Here is a 24,664-nt window from a genome sequence, read left to right on the forward strand (position 1 = left end):
TTGTCTGTTCCCCCTTCCCCCAATTCCCCAGCACTGTTCCCATCCCCCCAATTCCCCAATAAAAATCTTAAAAAAAAAAAAGTGATTACGACCAAGGGCCAGGGAGCTAAAACACTAGGGAAAAGAAGACTTGAAATTTCTATAGTGAGGGGGCTCTCCCGTATCAGTGCCAGGGCAGGAGCTGAGTGTGCACAGAGAAGGTGGCCTAACATGGCCTCAGAGCGGGGCTGCTGAGGGAACTGTGGTTGGGGCCGGGGTCTGGACTTTCAAGTGCTCGTCTAAGCCCAAGGTTCTATCCCAATCCAGAGCGTACCCTGTTTCAGGTTATAAGTGAGCTTGGTTCTCTGCCTGTGCATGTTCACCAGAGCCTAATGGCGTTCTCCACGTCTGAACTAGAAAGGACCAGAAGGGATCATCCAAGCAACTTTTCATGGTTCAGTCGAGGCAACTGAGACCCACAGAGAAACGTCTTGCCCATGTCAGAGATTAGTCGCGGAGCCAGGCCTGGGACCTGGATCTCTGGTCTCCCCGGCTTGGGCTTCTTTCCAACTAACTCAAGTATGGGACAAGGTTTGAGTCCCCTCCCATTTTTTGAAGACCACTCTACTCCCAGCAGGGGTCACAAGCTTTCTCACATCCCCAATTCGGGATCCAAGAACTCTTCAATCAACAAACGTTCCTGGAGAGTCTACCATAAGCAGATCTCCCTAGGAAGACAAATTTCTGCCCCTAAGAAGCCACAGTCTGATGCTGGAGGAGCATATACAGGACACACACGTGACACGACGCTGGGGCTCCGGCTTATTTCCTCCTGTGTGCCTGGCCCGTATTCGACGCTCAGCGAACTGGAGGATTATTTTCAAAGCCGGTCCACTGAGAGGTCGTGGGTAGAGGAAGGAGGTGCTTCTTCTCGTCCAGGTTCTGCGACCCGCTCCCGACGCCCTGGGCGGGGCTGCGCCCGAACATCCCTTACCCCCTCCTTCTCCTGCGTCCTGGCCGGGTCGGCGCGCGAAGGAGTGGCGCGGGGACGCGCACGCAGGGTGTCGGGGGCGCGCCGCCGGGCTGGTCTCTGCCCTAATGCGGCGGCTGGCGGCGATAGGCGCTGCAGGGGACGCGGGGGAAGTGGCGGTGCCGGCAGAGGACAGCACGGACTGCGCCCCGGGCCGGAGCCCGAGCCCTTGGAGGTAGGTGAGCGCGGACGCCACAGAGATGGTGGTGGGTGCACAACGGGGGTCCTGGAGACCCGGTTAGCGACACCCCCTTTTTCCCGCCCTCCCCTTTCCGTCTTCATCCCTCGACCTGTACCCATCCCCCTCCGTACACATCCCGTCCTTTCTCTCCACACTGTCACCTGCCCTGAATCCATCCTGTTTTGTCCATATCTGCATCCCACCCCCACCCAGCTCCCGACCCCTGCGCACCCCACACCCTTTCTGTCTCATTGGCCGCGTCCCCTCCCCCTTCCTGCATCCTCACCCTCTTCCCCCTTTCCTTCTGTCCCTGCCTCCTCCCCTGCCCTGAGACCTCTTTTTACCTACACACCCCACTTTGTATGACCCCCTCCCCTTCTTTTATCCTACCGTGCACATCAGTCCCTCTCCTTGCCTTCCCCTGCTCTGGTCCCCACCTCATACCCCATCACTCCGAGAGCCTGGCTCTCCATCAGCTCCCTCACAGTCCTCTCCAGGTCCCCTCTGCACACCGTATCCCAGCGCCTTCCCAGCTGCCTCTTGGTCCCTCTGAAGAACTCCATCTTCTGCCCCTTGGCTGTTGGCTGGCATAGCCCCCATCACCTTCCCCACCTGCCCTTCTCGGTGATGCTTGTCGCCACAGGGCTTGTGCTGAGCCCCTCACCTGCCACCGGGCCCTCCTTCCCTGCTTGGGGAGGCCGCGGGCTCTGAGGGCCCAGTGTACTTGCTGTTGCCACTTATAACCCCTTTCTGCATGTTTGATCTTATTCATGATTTGGGGGCAAAGGATGCTGGGGTGGCTAGACCTCTCTTATAATCCTCTTCACCTAGCTGTTTAGGTTTGTTTTCTAGACGGACTGGAGGAAAGGGTGCTAAGCACAGGGAAGCTAGGATCCGGAAGAGGCAGGGTCAGAGGAATGGCTGAGTAACCTTTTCCTGGTCTTTTTCTTTCGGAGCCCTGGGATGCAAAGGCCTGGGTGAGGAGCCCCACTGGAGGGTTGGAGCATTTTGGATTTTAGAAAGGATTCTTCCTCAGCCTCCAAGTCAGCACTTTGGCATCAGGAGCTGTCATGAGTGTAGCCAATGGGCTGGGCTGAGTGGGCAGAGTGCTGAATCACCTCGACTCTGATTCCCGTGGCAGCCCCTCTCCTGCCCTGCCTGAGCCAGGTTCTGCTCCTGATTCCTTCTTGGCATTTGTCAATGGTGTGTGCGTGTGTGTGCGTGTGCGCGTGTGTGTGTGTGTGTGTGTGTGTGTGTGTGTGTGTGTTGGGCAGAGATGCCTCCTCCCTCAGTCTGGAGGAGTGGATGACAGTGTCCCTTTACTGCCTATCCATCTCCATGGGATGAGGGCCTCATGTGTCATATCTACCCTTGGAACTGTGGTGAGCCCTGCTGGGCCTTAGACAAATCTCCAGCAAAGGCAGACTGCGGGGCCAGGAGTTGAATTGTTTGTATGCGGGCCAGAGACTGGCAAGTTCAGAACCCACCAAACTTGCGACTTAAGTGGGAGAAGCCTAGGGGAAATGTATGTGGAAAGAGGAAGCCCCTGGGGATAGAGGCCATACCAACTTTGGGAGGGGGGTGAGGGACAGGGAGAAGAAGAAAGGCAGAGGCCTGCCCTCCCCTGGTTTGGGGATGAGTGGATCTGGTGGAATTGCATTGCAGGAAGAATTGAAGATGAGTTGGGAGTGGGAATGGGGGTCTGCTATGCATCTAGTACTTTCTACCTTTTGTCTTGATTGAGCTAGCACTTCTGAGGGAGTCATTTCTCCCTCTTGTCTTTGGATTCAGCTGAGTGTGTGTGTGTGTGTGTGTGTGTGTGTGTGTACACAGAAAGACAGAATGAGAATAACACAAATGAGGAAAGAGACATTTATACTTAGCCCCAAAAATTGTGTTTGCCCTGTGAAACAGGGAGTGGCAGCCCAATTCCTGTGTTGGGGACCTCAGCTAAAACCCCTGAGGCTTAATTTGGAGATTAAGAGCAAATTGCTGACGATCCTATCCCTTTTCCGCCAGGCTCCCTAACTTTAGAAATCTGAGTGATTGGACTCCAGCTCATATGCCGCAACTCTGACTGGGACTCAGGCAGTGGCTGGCAAGGGGCGGCATGCGGCTGGGGGACTGGCTGTCCTTTGCTTTGTTGCCCTTCTGCGCCCCCTTCCCATCATGAGTGGGGGTGGGGCAGGAAGCTTCCCTTGGCATTTCCTGGTCCAGGAGGAGACATCACCTGGAGCTGTCATCCTTGAGAGCTGATTGGATTAAGATTCTGCCATTTAACTGTTTGATTTGGGCTCAGGTTAAGTGGGCGATTCTGATAACGATGTACATGTATCCTAGTTTTGTGAAATGAATTTCATCCCATATGCCTTGTTTGACATCACAAAGGCTACACAGAGATCCTCTGAGGCACACAGAAAGAGGAGCCAGCTCCCTGGAGAGCTCCCTGTGGGCTGAGAGACTGGCTCTTTCAGGGGCACATTGAGGAGGTGGCTGATATCTGGGGGGGGTGGGTTCTGGCTTTGGATATCTGAAGTGCAGAAGCACAGAGGAGGGTCCTATTTCTGCAGTAACTGAGGGACAGGTTTCCAAGGCTCCCATCACTGTGTTGCAACTTGTTCCCTTCCCCTGGCACCACTCTCCTCCAAGACCATCCATGAGCTGGGGTGTGAGGATCATCACTTAGTCTTTAGAAGAAGAAATTCTTAGGAAACCAGAAAGGGAGAGGCAGAGAGGTGCAGGCCTCAGTCTGTTTGGCCTCAAGGAGGAGGGAGAAGGAAGTGAGAGGAATTTAAGGCTGGTTGCATACTTATTCCTTTAACAAATACTAATTAAACTCTAAAATGTGCTTCTCTGCTGGGTGCTGGGATCCTAGAGATGAAAAGCAAGACAGAGTCTGATCTCTCAGAGCTCCCAGTGTAATGGAAAAGAGAGACAAGTAATCAGACAAATAACACAGATAAGCTTGAGTGAGAATGTCGGGACAGGGGTGTTGAACGGCTGCATCTTTCATTGCAATGATGTTAGCCCCCTGTCCTTCACAGCTCTGAGGAGGGATGAATTGATGCTGTCCTGAGTGCTAGGTCAGGGCTGGCTCTGAAGTGGACTGTGAGGAACAGAGTGGAGGGGGGAGGCAAAACACAAGATATTACCAGATCCCTGGTTTGAGGGGGAAGACAGGGGATGTTCTTTGTGCAGCTGAACCCCGCTGGGTGCTGCCTCAGCCTGATGAGGGGCACCCATGGGGAACTCTGGGACAAGGTCAAGATTACTCATCCTTCCCATTCCTGTCTCCTAAGTACTTGTATTTGAGTATGGTGGAGATATGCTTAGAATGTCAGAGTGAGTCAGAGGAAAAGAGACCCGGTTTCTGCCCTTGGGAAGCTCCTGTGCCTGATGGGGAAATAGCAGGTCCTGGACAGATACGTGCTCAGAAACAAGGTGCGTGAACACATTGCAAGCTCTGATGTGGGTGGAAGGGTCTTGCAGTTCTGGGGAGGTCAGTGTCACGGAGTCAGAGGAGTCCAGATTGGGGGCATCACTGGTGAGCAGGGAAGGTCCTTAGAAGGCATACACTGGAGCAGAGGTCACCGTGAACATCCATAGCTGAACTGGGAAAGAGTCTGACGATAGAGACACTCAGCCTCATCTTCTGAGGACCCCTCCTCTTCCCATACACCTAGTTTAGTGCATTTTATTAGTGTGTCCTGAGCTTTTGGGTGTATCCCAGGAACTATGCTAAGTGTTGGGCATGTAAGTCAAGTTGATGAGGCAGAAATGGAAAATTAAAAGTCAGTACTAGACAACAGAGGTTATACAGAGTACAAAATAACAGAGGTTAGATGGGTTCCTGGCATTGGAGGAGTACTGCTGAGGGGTCACAGTGGACAGTAGGACCTGGAGTGATTGCACCAAACTATTTGGATAGACCCCTGCTTTGGGTAGAGCAGCTTAATGTCAATCTTTTGAGCATTTACTCAAAATGCCCAGCTAGGGCCCAGGCCTAGCTGCAACGGCAGATACTAGATGCATATGGCCTGGGCCTTGGGACGCAGGGGAGGGCTCTGGGAGCTAATGGCTGTGCTGGGTGCTTGAGTAGGCACTTCCACAGCTTTGCTGATCTGGGCGTTGGTCAGATTGTGCCAGCCAGCTATAGAACTCTTGAGCCACCTTACTTTCATTAGGTCTTGAGGCTAGCCAGGAAAAGTTAAAGTGGCGTAATACAATAGTTATCATTATAGAGTGCTTACCAGATGCTAGGCACCCCACTCTGTGTTTTATGTACACCATCGCATTTAATCTTCATAGGGATTAGCCCTACATAAAGAAATATGGTTAGGATCCTGGTTTTACAGATAAGGAAATAGACTCAGAGAGGTTGTTATTTGTTTAAGATTGTAGAACAAGTGAGTTGCGAAGCTAGAATTTAAACCTTTATTTGTTTCACATCAAAGTCCGTGCTCCTCTCTTATGATTTATACTGAGTTCCCCCAGCCTGGTGGAAAAATAAAGAACTGGGATGTTTTATCTACTTGTACAAGGCTCTCTAGGAAAATCTGTTAGAAGGGCTCAGCATGCATTTTTGAGTACCCACTATGTGCTTCTGCAGGATACAGAAATGTGGTTTCTGCTTTTCAATAGGGGAGAGTAGACAGAAACATGTGAGATCCTTGAGAATAATACAAGACAGTGTATAATTAAGTCTTCAGACCTTGGACGGTAAAATTTCAAAGGAAGGAAAGATCCCTCAGTGTGGCTGTAGGAGTCAGGGAGGTGACATGACATAGTGCAAACTACTCGGCCTTTGAGGTCAGACAGACCTACCTTGGCTCTTCTGCATACTACCTAAGGAGCTGCAGTTTCCTAGTTTGTAAAATGGGGATATTAATATGAACCTTGCAGAGATGTTATAAGGATTAAATGTGATAACGTAGTGAAGGGCCCAGCACCGTCCCTAGCTGGTACTCATCAAATGCTAGCTGCTATTCATACAGGAGGTGGGAATGGAGCTGAGCCTTGAAGAACTGGCAGAACTTTGAAATGGAAGCTAAGAGGAGGGTATTCTAGATGAGGGAACCCATCAGGTGTATAAGTGAAAACTTGATGGGTTCAGGTTTCCTGGGAAAGAAGTGACCTGCCATATTGGCCTGTTCTCCCGACGTTCTTGCAGTAAAGTCTTACAGAAAAGGTCATCATCATGAAAACTTGAGGGGCTTGTGTTCTTCTTCTGGCCCCATCATTAACAGAGCTTACCTGTGTTTCTCTCTCTGTAAAACTAGAAGACCGCTGGTAGTCTCTTTTCCCAGAAGCCCATGTCTCTGGAATTGATGTCATTGATTACTTTCTTGTCCTGTCTGTCCTCTCCCAAATGCCATGCCATGAAAAAGTTGCAGTGGCTGGGTCCTGGTAGCATCATCCCCTCGGGTGGTCCTCTCCCCGCTCCCAACTCCTGCAGCTCCTCCTCTGGGAAGCAGCTGCCTGAGCATCTGTTTTCTCCTTCACCTGCTCCTCTTCGCTCTTCCTCTCCCAGGCTGGGCCAGCCCCTCCTGAAAGGCAGCCCCTCTCATTATGATGCTAATCGTGTTGTTAATTTTTCTGAGATGCAGAAAGAAAGCCCCAATCTGTTCTAACGAATTTAATTAGAGAGGGGCTTGGAGGGCTTCAGGACCTCTTACCAGGATCACAATAAATAGAGTTAACAAGATAAACAGCTTGGTATCAGCGGCTCGGGTCGGAAGGGAGGATTTCTAGCTCAGTCCTAGAATGAGGAAACCTGGCACCCAGAGTTGAAAGAAGGCTGTGTGAGCTGTTGTCCACCAGGAGGGCCCCCTTTGGGGCTGTTTTTGCCTGCCCCACCCAGCCCGTGTTCTTAGCGTCACACCTAGTTTTGCCTTTGGGTTGCAGCTGACTCTCTGGAGGAGGTCTGAGCATTCCTATCAGCATCACCAAGCATTTATTGAGCACCTGCTGTATGGGTAAAGGGTACCACACCATCTTCTGGAGCAGTGTGGAGGCTATGAGACCCTGTTTCTGCCCTAAAGACGATAAGAGAACATATGTTCAAATATAAGAAACATTTGCTAATTCCAGACAGTAAATGCTAGAAGGTTGGCAGGAGATTATGTTGGGCTTGGGTGATCTGGAAAAGCCTCTTGGAAGAGGAAATATTTGAGGTGGGTCTTGAGACACCAAATCTTGAAGACTTAATCAGAATGGCTGCAAAGCAGGAATGTGCAGGGGATCTTTGAGTCATGATGAATCAATAATATGGCTTAGGTGGTGGGTGCATATAATTCAGTGGTGAGGATAAGCCTGGAGCACTATATTCAGACACGATCGTAGAGGAACCTGATTGCTGGCGTCTTGACTCTTCTAACCTGATTGTACTGGTGTCTCCCTGCTTTCCTTCTTTGAGCAGTTAGGATGGCCAGCTTGGGGAAGGGCCTAGGATAGGACGGTTCTGGTCTTCGTGCTGAGCTCACTCTACTGGATTTGGGTTAGGTCATCTGGGTGGGTTGACCAGATGGTAAGTTTTGTTCTCAGCTCTTGTGACTTTCTTGGATGAGAATGAATGGCTGGCCGAGCAATTCCAACGACTTTCCTAGTGATGAGAATTCCTTCCTTCTTTACTGATGCTGGCCAATTTGCTTCGGCAGTAGCATTTTGTGCAAGTAGTCATTGGAATCTTCCAGTTCCATGGTCAGTGAGTTTCATAACTCAACTCTATATTGCTAAGAGTTCTCTGAGTGTGCATTATATGCATGTGTGTGAACATTTTTGTGTGCATGCTGCCTATGTTATTGAAATTATTCGGACCAGACTGGTTCTAGTTTGATGTTTATTTAGAATACAGAAGTTATTAAACATTTCCGGGTCTTAATTTGCTCCTTATTCTGTGAGACTCATAAGCTGAATGCTTTGAGAATAGGATTTTAAACATGTGGAGGTATTATAACTATCATTTTGACAAGGAGTATAATATTGAGCTGAAATTTTAAGTCAGTTCTTCCTCCCCCCTGGAACTCCTTGACTTGGGAGATCAGCCAGAATTTTATTTGAGGGTACCACCAAAGATTAGGCTTTTTATTTTCCATAGTCTACCTGGGTTTATGCATAATTAGTAGTGAAGTTAGTACACTGCTGTCAGGTGTTGGTTGACCTATCCCTGTGTGTTTGCATGAGAGACATTGTTATAATGCCACTGTTATAATACCCGTTGTGTGGTATTTTCCCACATGTTGGAGGTGACATGTTCTTCATGAAGGAAAATGCCTCTGATGCCACAGGCAATTTTCCTATGCTGACGTAGGCAAGGACAGAAACTGGATCGCTTTCTGATTATCATCTCACTGAGTGGAATGAAAGCCTTTGTGACCCATGTTGGGAGCTAAACCAGGGTTCTGGCTGATCCCAGCCCTAGGCTGTGCCTTGGTTTGTTTTTACATAATGTTCATTACATCTGCAGTTCTTCTTTGAAGCCTCTGCTCTGTGCACAGCACATGTCTGGGTGGCAACTTGTTTTGAGAGAATCCTTGACTCACAGGATGTTAGAGATGGTTAGTCCCAGAGCATTATTTTACTGATCAAGAAACAGATGCAGAAGGGTGATGCAACTTGCTTGTGGCTGCATGGCTAGTGCTGGCAGAGCTAGTTCCTCCACATACTGGACAAAAAAACCCACATCAGAACCTAGCCATTATACAAGACAATATGTCATGAAGTTCCCTAAAGCATGATCTAAACTAGAAGTGCTTTGGAGTGTCAGAGAAGAGAGGAAATCAATGTAGACTAAAGTCCTTTATGGGGAGATTTAGAGGAGGATCAGAGGCTGGTTTAGGTCTCTAAGAATGGCTAGGATTTGAATAGGTAGTGGTAAGGAGATGGGCATTTCTGGTGGGGTAAGGGAGCATAATCAAAGGTTATGAAGATTATGAAGAGGAAAGGTGTGGTCAGGCATTGAATTGGCCACGGAGCAGTGGAAGGTGCAGCTGGAGGGAATGCCAGGGGCTGGGCTGCAAGGAAGTCTTGACTGACTGAGGAGTTGGTGTTTTTCTTGGAGTTGTGGGGGAGCATTTAAAGCTTCGTAGCCAAGCTTGCTCTTGCTGTGAAGAAGAGGTTGTGGTATTAGGAGAAGTGAATGGGAAATCCCTTCACAGGCACCTGATGGTGTCTGGGGATAGTGCATTCTGAAAGGGGTATTTGGAGAAAAGCGGAGTGCTGGAACTTTCTCTTGGGCGCTGGTAGGGAGCTTGTCGCTGTCCAGGGTGCTGACCTGCCACCTGAAAGATGTTTTCCCCCCAATTATGCCAGATTAGAAGGTAAAGCCAGGGAATGCTTAGAATCAACCAGAGGGATCTAGAAAACAGTTTTAGCCACGACTAGGTTGTGTGTGGACTTTCTGGCAGCTAACTGGTTTGCAGCATGTGACTTTACAGTCCCTGTGATGAATGCAAAAGTGTGAGTTCGGGGAAACTAATAATGTCCCTTTTAAGAGGAGACCATATGTATGCACATATTCATACTAAAATGATCCAATTTGTAGCCCTGTAAGTTTTGCTTTAGAGCAGCGGTTCTCCACTTGTGGGTCGCGACCCCTTTGGGGGTCGAACGACCCTTTCACAGAGGTCACCTAAGACCATCGGAAAACAAAAAGATATTTACATGACGATTCATAACAGTAGCAAAATTACAGTTATAGAGTAGCAACGAAAATAATTTTATGGTTGGGGGTCACCACAACATGAGGAACTGTATTAAGGGGTTGTGGCATTAGGAAGGTTGAGAACCACTGCTTTAGAGTCTTTGCATTTACATGAGCATCTTAGCACATTGCTTCTCTCATTGTGAAAAGGGCACTTCTTCTACTCGGCATTTCAGAGTACCTAAAACTTCTTTAAACATGGAGAGAGTACCAGAAGTTCCCAGAAGACCCTACTCGTTACTTCAAATGAAACATCTAAATGTTCACTATTAGTGCTGTCCAGTAGAGCTTTCTGTGATGATGGATGTTCTAGATCTGTGCTGTCTCACATGGTAGCACTACCCACAACTGCCTTCAGAGCACTTGAAACGTAACTGATGTGACTGAGAATTGAATTTTTAGTTAAATTTAATTTGATTTAAATAGCCATGTGTGGCAGTGGCTACTGTATTAGCCCGCACAGCTTTACAGTTCGATTCTTGACCATTGCCACTTACTCTTGCTTTTTGATTCCTCATACCTAAACCTCTGTGATGCAGAGTAAAGTGGACTTTTGGATGGGGGTGAGCTTGACACATTGCTGGAGAAAGCCCCATGCTCCTCCTGAACTGGAAGCCAGTGTCTGACTGTGAGGTTTGCCCTGACTTCCTTATTGTCACAGTGAGAACAACCATCCACGATGCACTGCAGTTTTCTTTTCAAGGGCAGAGAGAAAATGCTCCTTGAATTCTGGCTGGGGGTCCAGGGACCTGACCCAAGACTTTTTGGAGCCTTGACTAGGCGAGCAATACAGTGTGGACAGCCCAGGAAAGTTGGCTCTGGGGTGAGGTGGCATACAGATGACGTGCTGCTGTGTCAGATGGCATCCTGGTCTTGATCCATCTCTCCTTCTAACGCTAGGCATCTTTAGATCCTGTTTACCTGGTACGGTGGACATGGCCCAGGACGGGGGTGTGGGTGAATAATAGAGGTACCAGAGGGAAAAAATGCTTTAAAATGCCAATCGATAAGTAAGTAAAACTAACCTGTCAAAAGACTGGAGCAGAAAATGTCCCTTGTGTTGGCACATGGCAGTGCCAATCGGCCTGCCCAACCTTATCGTAAACATGCTTGATTTCCTTGGGTCTCTGGTCTTCGACTTGCCTTGTATAAATCTGACTTCCTAAACCAGAGCGCATGCTTTCTGAAGCCATGCCCTGTCGTTTTCTCCTGTAGAATCTCAATGTGCTTGTAGTAATCCTTAATAAACACCTGCTTGTGAGTAGCTCTTTGTTAGCTTGGTGATATGGGTTTGACTCCTAGAAAATATGTGCACGGGAACACAAATAACGTTTATTGAGCCCCTGCTGGGCATAAGTACTTGGCACTGTGGACAGTGACAAAGGAGGAGCCAAGGATAGTTGTTCTCAGTCTAATGGGAGAGCAAAGGCAGGCATGTGTGAAAAATGACACACAACTGATAGAAACAAAGACATGGCAGGGATACAGCGCTGGGGCTGGGGGTGGGGTGCAGCGTGCTTGAGGGGCCAGATTATGTGTGTGTCTCTGTCCTTCCTTCGAGGATTCTCTCCTTGATGAGGTTTAGCTGGTACCAGCCACCTCCATGCCTGTAGCGACAGTGCTGCCTTTATGGTGGGTCAGGCAGCTCACTGTCTCGCTAGGGCTGTGCTGAGGCGGTGCTGTCCTGAGCTGCCTATTCTGTGGCAAAGAGCACTCGGGGCGGGGGTTGGGAGAGAGGACTGTGTGGAAGAGGAAGAAACTCCTTTTTCTTCTTGTCACTTAAATGGTGACAGGGTTTTGCTCTCAGATGTCCTAGTCACAGAAGGGGCTTGATGGGACTCCAGCAGCTCTTGTACATGAAGCCCTGTGATGCAGGCCCAGGTGCGGCTCTAGAGGAGATAAGAGAAGCAGAGTGTGGCTCCCCACAGTCACCTGAGCCCCCCTGCTCTACTCTCAGGGGGTGTTTGCTGCCTGGCAGGGAGCAGGTGGGCTGCATCTCCCAGCTGGGTCTGGGGAGGGACTTCTCTGGATGATTCACAGGGAGGAGCCTGCCCTTTTCCATCCTCCATGTGTTCTCGAGTCAGCTGGGCTCTTGTCACAGTGCACATGCAGCATCAGTAGGTCCGGATAGGGCCTGCGATTCTGCACTCCTAACAAGCGCCCCGGTCATGCTGGTACTGCCAGTCAGCAAACCACACTGATTGGCGGGACCTCCCCCGTAGGCTCTCAACCTGGTAACATGTTAGCCTCAACTGGGGAGATTTTAAAATGTGCTGATGCTGGGGTCCACTCTACACCAAATAAATCGCCAACTCCGAGAGTCGGGTCTAGGCACTGGGATGTTTTAAAGACCCTCCAGGTGATTCTGCTATTCAGCCAGGCTGAGAATCACTGGCTTTCTGGATGGTTTTTCTCCTCCCTCTGATTGCTTTTCCCCTGGCCGTGCCTTTCTTACCCCAGGAGACTCTAAGTGCCTGAAGGGCAGAAAATTACTTATATCACCAGTCCTGCCCTGCAGTAGTTCTTAGTCAGCGTGTGGTGCTTAGCTTGACTGGTTATAGCATAACGCCCAAGGGCTCTATCCTGTGGCTGAACCGTTCATTAGTCATGGGGGATCAAAGATGTGGCTGGCTTGGAACAGGCCAGTTCTCCTCTTAGAACAAGTCGGAGTGGGCTTCCAGTGCCTGGAACCGCACCTGGAACTTAGAAGCTTGCAGCACATATATATTGAATAGATGATTATTCCAGTGTGGGGTGGCAGAAAGGGCAGTGGATTAGGGATCTGAAGACCTGAGGGATTAGGGATCTAAAGGGACTAGGGAAAGTTATTTAACCTTCCTTAGCTTTAATTTTCTCAGTGGCAAAATGGGGATCACAATGCCCACCTAAAGAAGAAGAATAAATGCTAGTGTGGTATAAATCAGCAATTGTGTAATCATTCATTTTAAAATTGGCAGGGCTAAGCCATAGCTATCGGTCCTCTAACCCTCATTCTAACAGAGCCGCCCAGGTTCTACCACGCGTGCCTCTGTCTACAGAACAAGGGACCTAAGGGAGGTGCTGTTGACTGGACACCTACGGTGTGTCAGAGACTATGTGAGATGCTTGGCTTTTGTCATCTCATTTATTCATGACAACCCTTGGATTGGATGTTATTATCCACGTGACACAGAAAATGGGGCCTCAGAATGGGAACCAAGTTGCCCAAAGTAGGACAGCTCTAAGCGGCAGCTCTAAGCTGGGACTGGACCTGATTCCAAAGTCTGCCCTGGCTCACTACCCAGCCGGCGGCTCTGAGTTCCAGCACGCACTGGTGGCTCCTTTGTTTGAGAAGCTCCCTTGCCTGGGAGTCACTTGTACTGAAGAGTAAGAGCAGAGTCTGGGTATCATGGAAACGCCAATCTCCCATTAGGAATGTTAGGGTCTGATGGCACCAGAGCCTTCTGAGTCTTGGCTGACACTGCACTGTAAAGCCACTGTTCAGTCTTCTTCCGGCCCCGAGGTGGAGGCCGGGACACCATCCCCACAGAAGAATCACCATCTGCCCTCACGGTCCCCTTCTGCTGACAGAGCCACTGAACCCAGCTCTTGTCTGTTTTGCCTGTGTAGGTTTCCTTTTCATTCTGGTGCTAAAAGAAAACAGGAGCATAAAGGGGGAAAATCCCATGGGCTTCCCCTTGTCCACAGATGTAACATCCGCAGCATATTTTCATCACCTGGTGCTAGCGCTCCCATCCTGGTCGGGGGACCCATCTCCAATAGGTTTAGCACTGAGAGGAGGTCCTAATGTCTGTTAGCAGGACCTCCTGCCCCCTTCTTGCAGCTTCAGCAGTGCTGCCGTCATGCCAAGGCACATTCTGGCAGAAGTCAGCCTGGCTGAGCTGTTCACTGAGAGAGGGGAGGGCTGATTTGCACGGTCTGACCAGTTATGGAGGGATCTAGGTACTTATCTATCTATATACGTTGACGAGTTCTTTAACTCAGGACCTTACCAGGGAATAGCTGAGACTAACTGAATCCACACTGAGAAGGAGAACTATGTATAGTTCACCAGACAGAAAACCCAAACATGGCTGTACAGGCACAGATATCTCATGGTGGGCTTCAGATACAAATTTCCAGTGCTCCTTGCTGAGACAGGAATAACTCTCTGTTTACATCCGGTCCACATTCGTCCTCTTGCTGGGTTGTAATTCGGCTGGTTTTTCTCTGTGAAATTCTGTGCCAGGATATTGCTTTCCTGTATCAGGACCAGTATTACAACATCCAGAGCTTGCTTAAGCTTTGTTTATGAATTGTTCAAAGTTTACTTTCAAGTACAGAAGGCTTATCCATTAGTGTTGCTTCAGTATTTTCTCTGCTAAATCCCCATTTTATATTTTGGCTTTTTTCCCTCTCTTTCTTTCTCTTTGAGTGCCCCTAGGGTTTTCTGTTTCTGAGAACTCTTTCCTGTCTCTGGCTCTGCATGGTCAGCATTCTGCTCCTCTGACAGGGATAAAGACTTCTAGTTAGGCCCCATCACCCAAAAGCCTGGCTCCCTGTGACCCACCTGTATAACACCATTAAATACCCCATCTAACTGCAGAGGCCTGGGGTCTTAGAGCTTAATCTTTTCACTCCTACAGACCTGTGGCTACTCCAGCAAAACCTGTTCTGAGTATTTTAGGAATCAGCGTGAAGCCCACTGGGCTTCTGGGACTTGGATGGCTTTGTTTGTTCTCCCCTCCCTCTCCACCCCCCACCCCAGGTCTCTGACCCTTTTCCTTCTCGGTCTGTCTGCCCTCAGCAGACCATCGTGGGGCCATCATGGGTTGTCACACCGCAGTGACAGGTGGGGTCTAGGTGGAATGTGCAGGTTAGGGGGAGGCCAAGGTTAAAGGAGATGCAGTGAAAGACTGAATGCTGTCGGGCTGGAATGCTATGGGGCCCTGCTGGAAGGTTCTAGAAGGCTGATGCAGGAGTGGGGTCAGGGCCTGCCTGGGTCCGGTGCTGGCTTCATTCTGAGTCAGACTAGGAAAACCCTCTCTGAACACATCCCATGGTTCCTCTGTGTTCTTGTAGCCTTGAAAAATAAAGAGGGAGCTTTTAATGGGCACCATAAGAAGTTGCAGCTGGAGCTTCTGAGAGCAAGAATGCCTTGTTTCTCGTTGGCTGGTGACAGCATCTAGGGGCTACCCAGATGTTGGTGTGCCGGGGACAGACCAAACAGGCCAAGGACTACTCCCTGCTGGGGAACGATGTTCTTTTGGCTGGGACCATCCCTTTGTCTTCAGATCGTTTGTCTGTGTGCTCCCCTTTCTCCCCTCTTTGGGTTTTTTAATTCTTCGTTCTCATTGTAAAGTGCATGTGTCTGGTCTTGGAAGTAGAAGATAGTGCAAAGCAAAGGGCCCGGATTTAGACGGTCTGGGTTTAGATTGGCTCTTATTCACAAGTTGTGTGCTAGGTGCTCTGAGAATTACAGTGGACAAGAGAAGGTCTTTTTTGCCCTCAAATACCTGCATGCGAGTTGAGGAAGCATACCAGGTATCCAGGTGTGGCGAAGGTAACTAACAACACAGAGTAATAAAGGATCCATGCAGATGGAAGTTTTAGACCACGGAGCTCTTGGAGTTTAGGAGAGAGTTTATTTTAATCTATGGTGGCCTGGAAAGACATCATAGGAGAGACTGAGAGTGAAACCTTGAAAGATGGAGCTCTTACTCGTTCCATGCTCCTAAGAAGCTCATTAGGGAGGGTCTAAAAGGGGCGGGGCGGCAGTTCAGAAGAAATGGACAGCGCGGTTACCCTCATGCCCGAATTCCCTAACTTCATCCTGGCCGCACCCACGGGGAAAAAGGATGATGGCGAGGAAGGGGTGACTTTTCAGAGTCCCACGAGGGTGAAGAAACCAACACAAGAAGGTTAGTCAGGAAAACAAAGGTAGAAGTGAGATGCACATGTCAGGCCGAGGAGTGAGAGTCCATTTCTCATAATAAGCCAACTTGGTCCCCTTGCCTTGCTTCTTCTGATCTGAGTGTATCTTTATCATACCCCTGGCCACACTGAGTTAATACATGAAGCTAGTATATCGTTTCCACTGTAGAGGTGAGGAAACCAAAGCACAGAGAGTTGGGTGGCCAGTTGAGGAGGCAGCATGAATCAGGGCACAGCCAAGTCAGGTAGCCACCTCCTGACCCTTGCCCATGGACTCCTAGTCTAGCTCCCTCCTGGGCTTCTGTGACTCAGGTCTCAGCTGGTATCTAGCATAAGGCAGCCCTGGATCCTGGTGGGGGTCAGAACGCAATCTCCCCAACACAGGACCTCTTCCAGTTCAAGCAGTGCTGGCCTGGAACACCATGTAACCATCACTGCACCTCTGTCAGGTTCCAAGTCCTGGTCTCAACAGCCACGGGACTGGGTGGCCAGGCCTGGGAAGAACCCATTGTCTTCCTGCATCACCGCTGCCTGTGATGGCTGTTGGCTAGCTTGCTTGTTCACTTGTTTTGTGTAGGCTGCTCTGAGCCTTATATTCAGCCACAGCTGGGCAACTGGCACCTGCTCAGCCTTTGCCCCAGTCTGTCCTAGAATTCTCTGTGGTACTGATGGAAGTATGCTGTGTGTGTGTGTGTGTGTGTGTGTGTGTGTGTGTGTGTGGACACATATGTGTGTGGATGCGCGCGTATGCGCATGCACGAGAGAGACAGAGAGAGAAAGAGAGGGAGAGAGAGGGAGAGAAGAAGGTGTTAAGCTCCTGAAATAGTAGAAGACCTCTTTGTCTAGAGGGGCACTGGTTCTGGGTTGAGAGGATTCCCGGCAGATATGTGGCTGTCTTCTGGGAACCCCAGTGGAAAGGACGGGAGGTGTGCTGTGGTCAGAGGTTCTGTGTGTGAGTGGCCCATGACCTCCCCCGTCCCTGGTTATTGTTACAGCATCAGCAGCCGCAGCAATAGGAGTGAGGTTAGAACAGTGGCAGCTACCCGATATTCAGAGCTTACTATGTGCTAAGCAGTGGGCTGGGGGCCTTTAATAGATAGTATCTCACTCCACCATCTACTTAGGATGGATTTTCAGTAGCCGTGTTTTACAGGAAAGGGAAGCACAAAGACTTGTGCTTTTTTTATGAGGTCTCTCAGCTAGTAACCCGTGCAGATGGGGCTTCCAGTCAGATCCTTTTGGTTCCAATCTGATTCCAGCAGATTGAGCTCTTAACCTGTGTGCTGTCTTGAATGCTGAGAAGATCCTTCCTTCCCAGCCATAGGTCCACTGTAACCCTGGCCTCCGCCCCCTTCCCTCCTACTGGAGTAAGAACAGGCACAGGTCCAGGAGGGGGACCCAGCTTCCTGGCTTGTAACCAGGTTCGCTCACCCGTCCTCTGTTGGTAGAATGACTTTGCTGCCCACGCCCTTCCACCCACCTACCCAAGACACCAGCATGGCAACGGAGGAAGGGGGGGCCGGGCCTTTTACCACGGGGCTGCTGACTTGCTTGGGCTGCGTAGGCAGTGGACAGTCAGCACTGGGTCTTTCCCCGAAAGTCCACCAGCCTCTTTTCTTTTTTGTCTCCTCAGCCACTGGTGTGCATAGAAAGTCAGGGGTCGTACAGGGTTGGACTCCCTCCCGCCGCTCCCAACCCCCTCCCACCGTTTCTCTCCAGAAAGTTCCACAAACCCAGTACATATGAGTGACTTCTCACTGGCTCCATGTTGGATATACTTCCGTTTCCAGTTGAAGGCAGGCCACTTTATAGTTTGCTTCTTCCCCTGTGAGCACTAGGTATGGGAGTGGGGCTGGTGGTGGCCGCAGCTGTCAGATTTGTCTGGCCCTTTCTCAGGTGGAAGCTCCTAGGACCCCCTCAGGGGCAGAGGGATTCAACTGCATTACTCAGAACTGCGATGTTGATAAGAAGATGAATACAAAGACAGGGTGGAGGGCAGCGTGGGGTCTAGGGGACTCACCTCTGGCTGTGCCTTTGTCTTCCCATTAACCCACTGGAAATAGTGATAATTTCCCCATTTCCCAGAGGGACACACTGCAACTCAGAGGGGCCCAGAGCCCCAACAAGGGAAGCATGGAGAATGCAACCTATCCCTCTCGCCTGCTCTCTGTCCAGGAACTGACACCACCTCAGCAGGGAGCAGCAGGGAGCAGTGGGTTGGATGCAATCAATCCCCTTTGTAGTTACTTGTTGTGGTAAATTTTATTAAAGTAAAACATACAGTAAAGGACACAAATCCATACTCTTTATTTCTTAAAACATTGGTTTTCTGGTGATAAAGGTAAAAGTTATAAAATTTGAAAAAACACACAAACAAAAAACCCCCCAATCATTTGGAGATAACACCTGTTAAGGTTTGAGGCCTATGTTTTCAGTCCATCTTATTCTGATTTGAGAATTGTTGCTAGAGACTGGCTACGGGGACCGAGAGGATAAAGACAGGGGTCGTGGAGGGTCTCAGGCTGTTTCAGTGCTGGTCCCCAACACAGCCTGGCTTCTGATCTTCACCTGTAACTTAGAAACATCACTCCCGCCCCCACTGTTAAGAAGTCAAATAAACAGCGATAACACTGGCAGGCCATTATTTATTGAACAGCCTGTATTGTTCAAAATACAAAAGTCAGGCTTGACAGGTTGGGATGAGAGTCCTGGAGCCCTCAGGGGCAGGTATGTCCCCAGGGAGACCAGTTAGTCTGGGTAAATGCTGTGTTTACACACATCTAAATTGGTGTCTGCTTCCAGCCTGCTTCTCAGGCCTCCCTTCAGTTCTTATGAACAAGGCTTCAAGAGTGGGAGCCACTGAGTGGGATCCTGTGGCCCCATTCTTGGGCTTGTCAGCCTCAACCATTTGTATCTGCGCCTCCCTACTTTGATCGGCTGCCACTGGGCATTGAGTTATTTTACACGAAGTGCTCAGAAGAGTGCTTGGCGCTGTGAGACCCCTGCAAGCGTCCGCTCATACCATCATCATCAAGCTCATCATCATCTCGTTCATCAGGCTGGATAGAAACTGTCCAAGCTGCCAGGAGTACAGATCCTGACCCTGCTACAATTTCATCCAAGAAACATTTACCAGCTACCTCCTAGGACAGGGGTCGGCAAACTGCGGTTCGCGAGCCACGTGCGGCTCTTTGGGTACGTACATGTGGCTCTGAAGTCAAATGGAAAATGAAAATAAAACTATTATAGTTTCATTTATAAAAATTTTAAAGGATGTTATTCACCTAATGGTGATTTCATTTGTTTTAGGGCTCTCGAATAATTTTTAAATTGTTGTGAGGGACAGGATTGGCTCCTCGGTCTCAAAAGTTTGCCAACTCCTGTCCTATGGGAAAAGAGCTGTGCCTGGCGCTGTCCTGGGCAAACAGGACAAAGTCCGATTCAGTGGCATCCATTTCCCATCTCTTCCTGTCTGATCTCTTGATACTACCATACCCTCCAGTGGGCTTTGGGGCCAGCCTAGCACTGCCGGGCGCACAGTGAGAAGAGAGGACTCAGTCAGGAGACTCGATACCAGCCCTTGCTCTGCTCTTACTGACCAGGTGACCTCCTCTGTAGGCCTCAGTTTCTTCATTAGAAAATTCAGGGAGGCAGTGGGTGAAACATTCGATGGTTGAACAAGACTCCTTTCCCAGCCTGTGATTCTAAAACTTTGGGGGTTCTCAAATGGCTAACATGGCATCTGACTTCATCTCTGTTTTTAATCAATCAATCAATACCTTTATTCTATTTTTTCCTCCCTAATGTGAAACGGATTGAGGTTCTCCTGGTGTGGAAGGTGTGAGGAGTTCGTGGAGATGGGTGGTATATTATCTGCTGCACACTGCTAACTGCAGGGGTGGTTTTGCCCTCATGGTTTTAATTTGCTTTTCTTAGTCATCTATTGTTTAGTTTATCCATAATGAATCACAAGTGGAGACAGGAAACATATGGGACTTCATAGAGTTAGTGAGGAACACAATAATAATACTACTAATTCTGCAAATTCGTCTGAAGATGATGGTTACCAGATTGTATTCATTTGACCAGAATTTTTATATAGCATTTCAAGATGTTTCTAGCGCTCAAAAAAAGTGACAATTATATCCAAGTGGATTTTCATTCACTAACAGAGAAGTGCAAATAAATCAGTCAGAAAGCTTCTCTCTTTTAGAAACAAAAATTTTCAACTTGACAAAGCACCAGAGATAAGAATTTCCAACTTAAGGTTGTGAGAGCAGCTTTTGACTATTTTTATACCTTGATTAAATTTTATACATTTGATTAAATTGTTACAATGTAATTTGATCCCCAAGCCTGAAATGATATGACATCTAAAAATGTGTTAAATCATGCGTTTTTTTAATCTAGTTAATCAGAACTAAATTGGAAAGTATGTACCACTTGCTAAGTGGGGGGAGGAGTTGAATTTATGATGTAATAACCACTAGTAAAGACTTATTATTAAAATGATACTTTATAAACATTTTAATAAGCTGACCTAAAATAGCATATTTTTAAACTTACAAGTAAGTAAAAATGATTAAGTTATGTTAACATTTCTGTGGGGTGATAACAAGACAGAAAGATGGGAAAGCTTTAGCAATTTCAAGACTTCTTTCTGACTCCGACACGCTCAGATTCTAGGATGGTGCAGGGTCTGAAAACCTTGATGAAAAACAGGAGTGTATAATAGTTCGGCTGGGGGTGGGGGAGACAGTGTGTCCCCTTCCCCCCAGATTATTGTTGGAAATGGGGATTACACACATTCTTTTGAAAGTCTAGATATCAGAACTAGAATCAGAGAGCAGCTTTCTGCCTAATTAACCAAGGTCTTTCTAACCATTAACTCATTGGATCGGAGAATTGGAAGGGACATTAGACATCTGTTAGAGCTGCCCCCAAATAGAAAGTGCAGTGAGAATCCTGTGAGGGGCGAGCGCTGTGCCTTAGGGTGCTTGAAAGCAAGCAGCGGCCGGCTGATCCCGGGCCTGGGGTGGTGGCCTGCTCTGTTGACCTCCACAGCTGGGTCCTGCCAGTGGGGCTCAGAAAGGAGGGCAGCCAAGTGGACCGGCACTCTCTCCTCTCCTTTCCCAGCAGCTAAAAATTGTCTTTGTTAAAGGTCAGTCTGTGGATCGTTGAGCTCAGGGCCTGGGCCTGGGCCTGCTGAGGGCCCTGCTCTGGCACCCTGAGGCTCTCACCAGCCTCTTGGGCATGCCTCCTCTGGGTGAGCTGGCTCTATGTCTTCGGCGGCATCAGAACTTTAGTTACATGTTTGGGAGGAGGGAGCAGCAACCTTTGAAAGAGGTGCTGATGGCCTGGTCTGGAGGAAAGGCCCTTGGACTTGGACTCAGGGCATTCTAGTTGCGAGATGACGGCATACTCATGGTTAGGTCTAGGTGTGAAAGACAGGAAGGCAGAGCTCCTTGGCAGGCAGAGCAGAGAAGAAGCCAATCCACCACTCAGGCCTCACGTAGCCCCAAACATCTGTCTCCATGCCAGTTCCTCCCGTTCTGGCTTGCTGCTTTTCTGACCACATTAGCAGATGGGACGCAATGCCATGAGAGCCCAAACTCCAGGTAATCTACAACCCACATTTGGTTTAGGAATGATGTGCTGGATGTCATTTTTATACAGGTGATCCATCCTAATTTTTCTTTGGTTGAGGCTGGAAACAAATGCTTTTACCTACTTGGAGTCCATATGAGAAGTGGGTAGCCCAGAATGTGTTCAGGCTCAGAAATAAGCTGGGTTTCACATAATTGAGAATTGCTTTTAGTTCTCCATAATCACATGAGCTTATATTTTTATATGTTAATCTCTTTTCAGCTCTGGTCATTTCGCGCGCGCCTGTGTGTCCCGCTATACCTCATTTAGATTTGACTGGCCTCTCAGAGGCCCAGCCTAGAGCCTTCTTTCTGCATCTTTCTATACCTAGTGCTCAGTAACTGGCTCCCACATTAGTTTGGGGTACAGTTAAAATGAAGCTGACTAAAGCAGAGGGTTTATAACCCTGAGCCAGTCCTTTGTGTTCTAGTCCTATCTGAGAGAGACATTTGCTGTGTATGTGCGAACACAGCTATTCACATGGCCCATACCTCCTGGTATCAGGTGGAATTCATGCCAGCCCCTCCATATCTCACTGACAAGTTTAGAGAAGTTTCTGATGCTCTAGGGTTGCCCACTTAGAGAGTGAGAAGGGAGTCCCCGTGGTGAGGGTGTGAATGAGTTTCTCAGCTGGGCATCTCAGGACACGCCCTCTCTGCCTGCTCCTGGGTTGGCTCAGCACACTGGTGGATCTCTGCTGGCACAGAGGAGTCCAGCCTAGGGAGGAGGGGAAGGGGTTGGAGGGAGACAGGGCAGGTTGGCTTCTTCTCTGCTCTGCCTTCCGAGGGGCTCTGCCTTGCTGACTGTCTCTCATGCCTAGACTTCACCATGAGCATAATCTTGCAGCTAGATTGTTTGCTGACTGCCATTAGGCTGCCCGTTCCCCACTCCCAGCCCCCAGCCTTTCTGTCTGACCTATTCGTAGACCCTCAGCAAGAGCCCAAATCCTTTGAGTTCTATCTTGTTCATTCTGTTCCTTGGGCAGTGAGCTCATCAGGGGACCCATGAGTGGGGGTTGTGTGTAGCTAACTTCACCTACTTCTATTTTCCCTACCTGGGCCCCTTCATTTTGTGGCTGACACTTCACCCAGCAGATGAGTGCCTGTTGTGGGGGAGGGGCTGGCTCAGCACTGGGAGCTTGGCTTGAAAGAGAGCCTGTTGGGCTGCCTCTCCCCTACCCTCCTGACCTGGGAAATCCTCTAAGCTGACCTAATTATCTGAGTGAGGGAGAGCTATCGGCTATTGATTCCCAGCAGATGCTGCACTTTGAGGACCCAGGGGATCCTTGGACAGGGGTGTGTATGCCACTCTGGAATTAACACTTTTGTTCCTGCCTCTCTAAGACCTGTGTCTCCTTTCACTGCCATCCAGCAGGAGTGAACCCCTTTGGAGTTCTTCCTGGCTGATCAGCCCTTCCCGAGCTATTCACTCATCTCTGGGACACAAGGAATCACAGCCCCAGCTTAGCACAGATCTGCCTTACCTGGCAGTTCTGTTCCTCTCTTGGTGGGATCATCAGGAGATGGTGTATTTAGCCGGAAGCCCCAGTCTTTGCTTCCCCAGGGTCCCCTCCCAACCCTGTCTAGGCAGAAGCTGTTTGGTCCCCTGGGGAGTCCTTGGTGAGAAGCAGTTTTCCACTGAACCCTTTCTGGGCCTCACTGGGCTGACAGCTGCTCTTCCAGTCCCACCACCTTCATGGAAGCTGGAATCCTGGAGGGTGGTGTGCAAGCACATTCACCCAGCCCATCGAGCAGTGACTGAATGTGTCTTTAGAAGGAGTGTCTTACGTTGTCTTATGCTTCACAGTGTGCAGTCTTCTTTTACCTGCAGGGCTTCGTTTGAGCTTCCTTACAGTGCAGTGAGAACTCTGACTAGGAGCCTAGGTTAGGACCCCGGGATGAGGACTGATCAGCGAGTGAGGGGTGGAGCCAGGATCAGCTTGCTCTCGGCCTTTCTACAGCTGAGTAGTCGTGCCTGGCAGAGACAGCATGGGAATGAGATGTAGCCCCTTCCTTAAGTTTATAATCTTAGTGCAGGAGCGAGATTTACGCCCGTAGAAAAAGACTCAAGCTTGAGCATAACTGACTACGACTGGGAACTGATGAACAGCAGCAATGGGACTAGGAAGGAGACAGGCCACTGGTGACGGGGGACACTGGGCAAGTCTCTGTGGAAAAGGCAGGCTTTGAGCTACACCTTAAAAGGTCATTAATATTTTTACACGTGGAAAAAAATGGGGAGAAGACTTGAGGAGTGAGGAGGCATAAGGAGGAATAGTGAGGAAACCTCTAATTGCAGGCCAGGGGCTATCTGTTGAGTAGGGAGACTGAGTGATACCTGATTGTGGAGGGTTGAATTCCAGGGTGAAATCAAACCCAATTAGACTCAAGACCTGGAGGGGAAGGGACCAGGGCTGCCTCGCACAAGGACTCTCAGAAGAGAGAACAATTCAGACGCGGCCTTGCTTTTGACCTTGCCCTCCAGCCTTTGCTGCTTGGGGCCACAGTCAGTGATCCACACTCTCAGCCGCACCCCCGTGAGACCTGGAGCCCCTGCTTATTAATGCAGCTGGATACCCAGCGGGGGGACCAGCCAGTGAGATAACTAAAATGGAAACCATGTAACCAGGCATGAAAATTTTTCAGGAGGGATGAGCAGAAAGAGAATAGTTATTAAAGGCCATTTCTGTTTGGCCTTTTATATATATTTGTCTCAGTAACCCTCACAACAACCCTATGAGGTAACTATTATCATTATTCCCTATTTACATAAGAGGAAATTGAAGCTCTGAGAGGTTAAACTACTTTGTCCTTGGCCACACAGCCAGTAAGTGGTCTGTTTGGCTCAAACAGGCAAACACCTTGGCTCACTGCTTGTAATGAGGATGAAAGGATACATCCTTTGTCTTCAGGGGCTTTCAGTCCAGTTGGAAGAATCAAGTAAAAGTCCAAGAATCTCTCTAAGAGTGCTGGGCAAGGGAGCGGGGGAGTGAATATACAGACAGAAAATGTTAGGAGTGGGGATTCAAAGTGGGAGAGCCACTGTGAACTGTCACAGACAAAGCTTCATGAGCGAAGCTGGGGTTCAAAGACTTGAGTGAAGGCCCAACAGGTAGGAGGCCAGTCCTGATGGAGGTGTTCGCAGAAGCGCAAAGGAGAGATGCAGGTGTGTGTGTGTGTGTGTGTGTGTGTGTGTGTGTGTGTGTGTGTGTGTG

At 49.2% G+C, this 24,664-nt stretch overlaps 1 protein-coding gene across 1 annotated transcript in view; it reads left to right on the forward strand.

The window, feature by feature from the left end:
- Nucleotides 1-1,058: 1,058 nt before the first annotated feature.
- The window catches only part of NFASC (neurofascin), a 193,115-nt gene continuing 169,509 nt past the window's right edge, over nt 1,059-24,664 (forward strand). The window contains exon 1 of the mRNA XM_019649618.1: nt 1,059-1,184. Coding sequence (XP_019505163.1) covers nt 1,078-1,184 — 107 coding nt within the window. The 5' untranslated portion in view covers nt 1,059-1,077. The remainder of the gene's footprint in view (nt 1,185-24,664) is intronic.

Source organism: Hipposideros armiger, unplaced genomic scaffold, assembly GCF_001890085.2.
Source record: "Hipposideros armiger isolate ML-2016 unplaced genomic scaffold, ASM189008v1 scaffold_134, whole genome shotgun sequence".
Taxonomy (NCBI): Eukaryota; Metazoa; Chordata; class Mammalia; order Chiroptera; family Hipposideridae; genus Hipposideros; species Hipposideros armiger.